The sequence below is a fragment of the Sitophilus oryzae genome, unplaced genomic scaffold (genome assembly GCF_002938485.1).
Source record: "Sitophilus oryzae breed Bouriz unplaced genomic scaffold, Soryzae_2.0 scaffold_1745_pilon_pilon, whole genome shotgun sequence".
In the NCBI taxonomy this organism is placed as follows: Eukaryota; Metazoa; Arthropoda; class Insecta; order Coleoptera; family Curculionidae; genus Sitophilus; species Sitophilus oryzae.
This window is the reverse complement of record NW_022146441.1, coordinates 677852-687237: the sequence shown is the minus strand read 5'-3', so window position 1 is coordinate 687237 and position 9386 is coordinate 677852. Positions and strand designations below refer to the sequence as shown.

Genomic DNA, 9386 nt, shown 5'->3' with positions numbered 1-9386 from the left:
GGTTGCCAAAACAAAAAAAAGTGAAAATATTTAAATATAAATTCAATAAATATTATTAATCAAGTTACCTTTAATATCAGTATATTAATTTAATAAACAACGATACGTTATTCTTTAAAGATTTGATATCTTTTATGTGCATTTTTAAAAATATTTTTCTCAAGTGAATTAAATCGGAAATCGTTGGCCAACGAGCTCGAACAGTTAGACTCATTTACAAAAACGTTAATTACTCAGAAACTAATTAAGATATCGAAGTGCGCTTGGTCGCAATCGATAGGGAATTCAACCCTCAATCTGTACATAAAATTACAACCCCCTACGACAAACTTTATTTTTTGGAGCAAAAATGAGCAAAGGGGTTAACCTTAGAAAATGTTTGGCCCAAAAAATAAAGGGTGACGTAGGGGGTTGTAATATTGTATATAGATAGAGGGTTGAATTCCCTATCGAATGGCAGCAAGCGCGCCCCGATAGCTCTTTTAGTTACGGAGTTATTAGCGTTTTAATTTCGAAAACGAGGTCAAAGTGTTAGAGTCAACAAAATTCAGCGTTTCTCTGGAGTTTTAAAAATTTGTTCGAGTTGTTGAAAAATTTCGCACGGGGCAACCAAATCATGTGCGTTTTGTCATCAAAAATTTAATTTTGAACAGAAATGAGACGATATTTTTCTGAATCATATTTCTTAACGTATAGGTATTTTATATTGTGATTATATTTCTGGTTTGCCAATATATATTTTGTGTTGCCATTTTATTTTTTCTTGGTATGTTTAATAAGAGCTCTAAGAGTTTTTCTTTTAATTGTTATAGTAAAGGAATTATGCTATAAATCAAACACAAGTGTAATATATTAAAATATTTATTAAAAAATATCTGAATAGGACCATAATGTCGAACATTTACATAAATTAAAAATGTTTGCCATCAAGTGGCAGGGTAAATAATTGCTCTATAAATTGGGTCTAATAATAAATTCTAATACTTTTATTTATATTCTCTATTCTAATTATACACAATAAGTTATAAACTATGGATCTTATTAATTAAAAAATGTATATTTATATAACTTATAAAGCTATATGAATTTCTTTACACCACTATAATATACTGCCGTGTTAAGGATAAATATCTTAACTAAAATTGAGATACAAGTGTGTTATTAATTGTTCAACACACCAGCTCAAGGTTTTTTCATTAACAAGGTAGTGCCATACGATCGAATAAAAACGGCGTCAGCGATGGCTATGAAATAAAGATCGCTGTCATTTTATATCTAAAATTATATGAGGAATGTCATCGATCCTCATTTCCAAGCCAACTGGACGCAGTTTTTTTTCGATCATACGGTATATGTTTACATATTTGATTTTCATATCTAATTATATCAACTAGACTAAAACATATTCTTACACTAAATATATTTCCTAACTATAAATATTATTTTGAACTTATTAACTAATAAATATCTACAGTAAAATATATTTTTTTTGTTATCGCTTATTACATTTTTTAACGTATTACATTTTAACAAAGGTAAAAGTATATTGAAATCCAAGTTGATGGCGGACATGCTGATGTCTAGATGAAAGTTAATAAATCTTCTGCAACATTTCTGGAAAGCCTTGGTTCTGTAATAAAAATATAAACAAATAATTAACATAAATATTTAGTATACAATTAAAAGAGGTTAAACCAGAGAAAAAAATAAAATAAACACTTCAAATACTACATAGGTCATCGATGGCCTAACATCAGGGTTAGAGGGTGACCCGGTCCTTTCTTGAGATATTGCACAGGAAAATTCTTGGGAAAAATTCTAGGAAAGCCAGAAATGATATGGACGAATGAATTTTTGAATAAATGGCGAATGCGCCAGGAATCATTGGAAGATTAGCGCTTTTCATGAAATTTTTAGGTATTGGATCCTATCCATTAAAATTAAAATTCTGTGCAAGAAATTACACAAGTAAAAAATTTTTTTAACGACATTATAAGAAAAATAATACAAATAAAAGAATACTTATAGAAATACAGTCAATAGAACTTTTTTATAATCAATAAATGATATTATTATTCCTACAATGAAGAAAATATAGGATTCAAGCTATTATAGAAAAATGGTAGTTAATCATAAACAAAATAAAGTAAAATTCTAAGTAGATGGTATTTTTTTACAATTTATATTTAAAAATCAACACCTTTTAGTTTAATTTACCTAAAATTATTTAGCATCGTCAATGATGAACTTCAACATTCTCAGTCCACTGTTGAATGTTGAATTTAATCAGTCTAATGACATCTCGAAGAGGGTGGTTGAACTCAAGTGCCTGCTGTCCTTGTCCAAAAATCCTTGTTCCAAAGCAGTACAAGATCCCCATCAAACATTCAGTTTGAAAAGGATGGAGATAAAAGAAAATAAATTAGAAAATGAATCCTAAACTACAAAATTCTATGTGGGTATCAATAGAAATGAAATCAAAGACTTGCAAGTCTTAGATTGAATAGCAGTAAATTAAACAATAACACAAATAAAAGAAGAGATTTAGAAATACAATCAATATAGATGAGATACAATAAATTACATTTAAAAAAATAACATATGCAAGTTTTACACTGTATGGGAGGTATGATAAATTCTCTATAGAGACAATAGAAATAAAATGCCTTAGACAAGTCTTGACATAGAATGGCACAATACAAAAATAAATGATACAAGTAAATGATGACTGATAACTCAGGTATACATAAATTAATAGATTTCAAAGAATGGAGAAAATATGAGACACAAACAAAGAAATAGTGGTATGTGGAATTGGAAAAAATGGCATGAAAATGTGTAATGAACTTATAAAAGTCTCAGAAGAATGACAGAAAAAAATTATATAATTATATACATATTAGATGATTTAGAAATACAACCAATTGAAAAGTTTATAGAACTGATGAACGATGACATTTCCATAAGGAAGAAAATATGGAAACAAATGGTGAAATATAGATATGATGAACTGAAAAAATGGCATGAAAATGGGGTATAAATTAGTAAAAAATGGAAATGAAAATGAATGAAATGCTATAACTCTATATATAGAAATGATAAAATATATCATAGAAAAGTGTCAGAGGAATGATAAAAAAATACAAATATATAAGACAATTATTAAAAGGGTTTATAGAATTGATGAATGATGATATTCCAATAATAAAGAAAATATGGGATACAAAAATAGTGAAATAGAGGTAGACCAAAAGCAAGAGAAAAAAATAAAGAAGTATGTGGTCAATAAGAAATGGAAAATTCATTTGACATCAAACACAAAAAGAAAAATCCTCCAGAGCATCTAAGTTCGCCTCCCTTCATCAGATTTAACCCTTGTCCGACGATTAAGCCCCACCAGGCAGTTCCCATCCCAGCTAAGCAGCCTCGTCTCGGGTCACCCTCGTCACCCATCGAGCGGACATCCACCGGGACCCCCTACAGGCGGACCCCCCTCATCATCTTCAATGTGTCCAATATCCCGCCCCCTCTACTGTCGAGACGTCACGGGATACGGGCACGAAGAAGTCTCGTAGCTTGGGTGCCAGGTCGTATCCGGCCGAAGCGTTAGAACACCTAGCTCGTAAACCAGAGGGTGGTGACTCCCTTGGGTACCTATGCATGCTACATAGGTCATCGATGGCCGAACATCAGGGTTAGGGGGTGACCCGGGTCTCCTCCTCTTAGGGGAGGCTAGCTATGATGCTCTGGAGTCGATGTTACTCAGGAAATATCATTGGAAGAAATGCTAGAAAAGCCAGGAAACATGTGGACGAATCAGTTTTTGAACAAATGGCGAATGCGCCAGGAATCGTTCGAAAATTAGCGCTTATCGAGAAATTTCTAAGTGTGAAATCGTGTGTTTCAATTCTATTTAAACCCAGGCAAACCAAACCACCAAAATACGTAAAATTATAGCAATTCATGGCATATGGTCTGAGAAAAATGACATGAAAATGAATCCAACAAAAATAAAATTCAGTACAAGAAATTCCCCATTAGTATAAAAAAAGTATTAGAAGAATGACACCACAGTTTATGAAACATTTTATAGAATTGGTAAATGATGCGATTATTCCCACAATGAAGAAAATATGCGAATCAAGCTATTATAGAAAAATGAAAGTTAACTATACCATAAACAAAATGAAGTAAAATTCTAAGTACAGGGTACATTTTACCAAATAAATAAGATCTATAGAAAAAAAAGTCACTGGAATAGCAGAAACAGAAAAATATAGGAGGCAAGCAATTATAAATAAATAACTTGTATAAATAAGTTAATCATAAACATAATGAAGTTAAATTCTAAGTTAGATGGTATCATACCAAAAAGAAAAAGAATTTAAGTGACCAAAAGGCAAAAATTGGCTCAAATTAAAAATAGTTGGTCTAAATAATAATAAGGAACCATAAAAATGTAACCCAGAGACTCACTGATATTTTTTTCCTACTTTTTTAACTATAGAAATCATGAAATCCACTGATACAATTTTAGATATACTTACAAGTCCTGATGTATTGTTGGTAATATTTGTGACAAGGATAAATGTACTGCCCTGGAACTGTATACATCCATCGATTAGTTGAGGAAAATCTGTAAAAAAGAAATAAATAGTATTATATATACACTTCAATAATTATACTATAATAATTGTGTTTTTTTTTTTATTAAGATTAGATATATCTTAAAAAATATGGTTGGTTTGTTAAGAAACATTTAATAGATTTATTAATTAATTATTATCAAATAATAAATAAAACTTACTTTTAATCAGATAATGGAAGACCACCTTGTAAATCAGAATGATGGCCAAACGTCAGGATTATACAAGGGGTGACCCAGGACCCAGGTCTCTTCTTTTAGATGGTTTGTATTGTTTGTATTATTAATATTCCTAAAAAAAACATAATTATTAAAGCTTTATATTAAAACAATGCAAAATAGTCAACTTAAATACGACGACAGTGACTAGTATTAAATATTATGTGTGCAAAAAGTATTTTTATATCTGAAAGTATTAAAATTATTGAGAATATAGGGACCCCTTTAGGTATACTATCACTGACTTATCTTAAAAGACGTAGAAAATACTTGTTTGCCTATATAAATAAACACCTAAAAAGTTATCTTTAGGAATAAAAAACATCTTTTAACTCAACAAACAATACCAAAAAAAGTGATTCAATAAATATCAAGTATCTCTAAATATAAAGCAATATTCTAAGTAACTACGGTTTTAATGTACAATAGAGGGATCGAGGAAAGCATATATGATTTTATACACTCGATTTTGAAAAAGAAAATTATGAAAATAGAAAAAATGTATCAGCTTCTAATGATGTAATTGAAGGATTTAAAAGTGAAAAAAAACTATAGAAAACAGGCAAGATAATGGGTACTTACATTTTCGGGAGATTAAAGGGGCCTTAAGGAACAGAATAAACTCAAATAGTGCACAGAAAAAACACTTTCTATCAAAAAATCAGAAAAATTATAAGAACGACATAACTAAAGAACAGTAACCACAGACTCAAAGTTGTTGTTCTTCTTCTTCAGACACAAAGTTGAAAAATGTTCTTCTTCTTTTTTATTTTTATTGGCTCGAATCATGGGCTACCATAGATTTAACATAGATTTTCTTCTCCTTTATTTTTAAATGGCTGGAACTCATACAGGTCATCCGGCCAGTCTCCTGGAAAAATAATTAAAATGCATCGATATATTTTGGACATCCCTACTGATGTGATTAAACATTAAACGTCAATGTCATTTAGTTGTTGACGAAAGAAAACAAATATTATAAATTCTTATCAACAAAATTTCATTTTTTCCTTGAGAAACCGCAAATTCCTGCAGTTGACGCTCTTTGAGGGGCGTATCTGAAGATAAGTTACCATATAATTTAAAAATGATGGAAGTGTAGGCAGTATCCTGGCATTTTTAGCTGGAATTCGCTGAAATTTAAGTCGCAAAAAACTCAATGTCAAATCATTACAAATATCAATTGATTAGTTAATTATTAGGTTCACATTTCGAATTGTATTACCAAGAAGAAATAAATGTAGGTGTTTAGAAGAATTTCTGTCTGTGCAAATATGTATTTAAATAGAAGTTGTTTTGATATTTTAGCATACAATACAAGATGTCTCAGATAGATTGGAGATACGTAAAGGAATTGTTCTATCAAAAAGACGATGAACGCAATCTCATATCGGCCTCCTTCCACATGCTAACCATCACTCTGATAAGCATGTCTTTAGTGGATCTTTCATGGTTTAACATTACAGGCGATGTCTGTATTCCGTACCTAACAATGGGGCAATTCTTCTGGTTTGGTTACGGCAGTGAAGAAGTCAACTACTCAAGTACGTAGTCTTTTTTTGTATAAAACTAACAATCTAAGTTGATATTTATTTCTAGTTTTTGATTGTGTTGATTCCACAATTGTCAATATGATGCGTATCATAATATTGTTATGTTTTATGGCCATTATATTCGCGTTTATGGGATTTATTTTGGACATTGTCAGTCCTCGGACTCTAATATACAGGATGTTTAGGAGATACGCGGTTTCAGGTACTGCTACAAGTAAGTTGAAATTTGATTTATTACATACACTACTACACAGGGTGTTTTCTAATGAGATGCCTTATTTATATGCCTTTTTTCTTTAAAATAGGATCAAAAGTCACCCCCTTAAATATTAGCATATCATTAGGTAACACCCTGTATATATATATCTCTGTAACTTTCTTACACAACCTGTATTATAGTTTGATCTTTATTATTTCAGTATTATTTGTGATGACAATCATCACAATGTCATATTACGTAGTGATACTGTTAGAGGACACTATCGAAGATAAAACATCTAAAAATTACTACGAAGTGTCCTATGGTTTGGGATTCTATCTTGTTGCATTTGCTGGTAATATCATAATGTTTTCTGAAGAAATACGTAAACATAGAGGAACTCTCACTCTAGTCTTCTAGGTTTACTTATTTTTCTGGGCTATTATACTATATTAAATCTGTTTACAGGAGGCGTACAAGCAGTAGGTCTGATGTACAGCTTGATTTTGCCATACAAATCGGCTTACGAGGAAGATGACAGTTGTTTGATCGATGGCTTCGACGACGAAAGCCATTTCCAGAGCCCCACACCCCCTCCTCCTTATTCTTTGACTCCTCCTCCACCTTATTCTCCCTGATTTTTATCCCACCACAATGATACTCCTGTTTAATCACTCTCATACACTACCTTCCCCAATCTTTGTGTATGACCCTGTACAAAAAAGTTTTTTTTAAGCTTCCCTTAGCTTGTCCTTTGTTGAACTCAGTTGAAGAGTTTGGGATATTATGAGGAAACTATATTTTTTGCTATTGTATAGAGATGAGCAGAAGAACGATGTGATAAATATTTTTACTAGTCTCTCCAACCCGAAAAAAAATTAGGTACCTTACTTAAATATAACCTTAGAGATGTTTTAAGTACTAAAAATACTGGTATTATTTTTTTATTTCTTCTGCTATTATATTGTAAAGTATGTCCAGTTATATAACCAAAGAAAAATAAGTACCACTGTAATATATCTACAGATCAACATATCTCGCAAGTATTTCAACAAAAGTACTTAACAGTGCGTTCTAAAATATTTATATTACCTCTACATGTTGACCTGGTGTCTGTGTAATTTATACAGAGTATAGTATACACAACGTACTCTACTTGATGTTGAAAAAATCATTTTTAGATCTGAAATTATATTATTTTTTTTATTACTATTGTTTGTTACTTTGTAAAGATAGAAATTAGTGTGAAACTAGTTTCTTCTCGCAGATATTTTTATTAAATTATGCTTAAAAATAAACAATCCGTGTTTAATTTTTGTCACAAAACAAATATATCTAATTCAGTCAAAAATCAAACCTTAACCTGTAAATTTGTACTTAAAAAAACAGTTTATTATGTTATATTTTATTGTTAAATCAGAAAATGCTAGTCCCTTCTCAGTAGTTTACTACTAACTTCTGGAACACTGAATTGCCTCAACTGAGAAATATCAAACTCGGGCATCGGTTTCAAATCCAGAATGGGTAAACTTGATAATTCGGGTATATCGGGACTTAATTCTGTCATGGGAGAAAAAACAAAAGGTGACGTTCCTCCACTAGAGTCTGTAGTGACTCTTAGATTATTCGTGGTGATTTCTACAAAAAAAATTACTTATTTTACCGATTTTTGTCTTAAAAATTCTAAAAACAACCTTCTTTAGTGGATTTCTCAAATTCCAGCTGGTAGATACGTGACTTGAGGGATTCAATTTCCTTATTTCTATCATCTAACTGTATTAGAAGTCCTAAAACATAATTTTAAACCAGAACTAAATACAAGTACGTTCAAAATATAAACTTACCATGCACTGATTCCCTCAATTGTCCACTCAACAATTTCAGTTCTTCAATTACGGTTGATTCGTCTTTGGGATGTTTATTTCCGATAATAAACTGTGGGTCCTCATCTTCTTCCTGTATAGTGCCCTGAATTTTATCAGTAACATTATCCCTGTGAGTTAGATATGATATCAGAGAATCGTGCGTTTCCATGGCTCTGAAAATCTTTGTCTCCAAAGTATCCAAGTCTTTTTGCGACGTTTTCGAAGAATTTACGCTACCGAACTTCTTTTCTTTTTCCATTTTCTCCATGTAAGCTTTCTTGAGCTCGAGTAAACGGATTTGTCTTTCGTTCCATTCTTTTTGCAGCCCTATTGATTCGTTAATGGTCTTGTTGCTGCCGTTACCCAGGCATTTTTTGAACAACTCCGCGGCCTCTTTGTGACATTCGATCGCCGCATCGTATTTTTTCTGGCGATTCAACGTTTCAGCCTTGCGTTCGAGCTGATGTGCCTGAAGAAATAGAATTTTTAATTGAAAACAGTACAAAAAGTTTAATTTTACACACTCTGTTTAATGGCGCCTTATCAGTATCCATTTTCTTAATCCCTGGATTATATTGTTATAAAAAATACTTAAAATATCGTGAAATTAATTGCCTCTCAAAAATTTCCCCTGTAATGTAAATAGTAAACACTTCCAAAAACAAAAAACGTCAAAGAAACTGACAAATGACACTAATGACAGCGACAACCCTGTAGGGATGTGCTAGCATATCGATCTTTGGAAGTTATCGATATTAGATCCACAAACAAGGATGGGCTTCTACAAAATTATGTAAAAAACTATTTTTTTACATGTTAAAAATATTTTTTTACGTGGTTTTACGTATTGCGATAACGTAAAGTAGTACAAATTCTTTAAAAAGGCTGTTAGCTGTTAATGAGAG

The 9386-nt window shown here is 31.2% G+C and overlaps 2 protein-coding genes and 1 long non-coding RNA gene across 6 annotated transcripts; 1 reads left to right on the top strand and 2 right to left on the bottom strand.

The window, feature by feature from the left end:
- Positions 1-971: 971 nt before the first annotated feature.
- On the bottom strand, positions 972-5567 carry LOC115882029. Of its 4 annotated transcripts, XR_004050129.1 has the most exons (5): positions 5447-5567; positions 4808-4937; positions 4548-4636; positions 2218-2351; positions 972-1630 (listed from the first exon to the last, which is right to left on the bottom strand). It is a non-coding gene; the product is annotated as an uncharacterized LOC115882029 (long non-coding RNA). The 4 variants fall into 4 exon arrangements; XR_004050126.1 differs by having other exon boundaries at positions 2218-4636; XR_004050127.1 differs by lacking the exon at positions 2218-2351.
- Positions 5568-5808: 241 nt separating this feature from the next.
- LOC115882005 (transmembrane protein 127-like) lies at positions 5809-7910 on the top strand. The gene is made up of 5 exons (XM_030899817.1): positions 5809-6104; positions 6173-6408; positions 6464-6631; positions 6837-6971; positions 7085-7910. The coding sequence occupies exons 2-5, from the start codon at positions 6186-6188 to the stop codon at positions 7252-7254; spliced, it is 696 nt and encodes a 231-aa protein (XP_030755677.1). The 5' UTR covers positions 5809-6104; positions 6173-6185; the 3' UTR covers positions 7255-7910.
- Positions 7170-9141, bottom strand: LOC115882004 (nuclear receptor-binding factor 2-like). The gene is made up of 4 exons (XM_030899816.1): positions 9006-9141; positions 8461-8950; positions 8311-8403; positions 7170-8254 (listed from the first exon to the last, which is right to left on the bottom strand). The coding sequence occupies exons 1-4, from the start codon at positions 9033-9035 to the stop codon at positions 8043-8045; spliced, it is 825 nt and encodes a 274-aa protein (XP_030755676.1). The 5' UTR covers positions 9036-9141; the 3' UTR covers positions 7170-8042.
- Between the last annotated feature and the right edge of the window lie 245 nt (positions 9142-9386).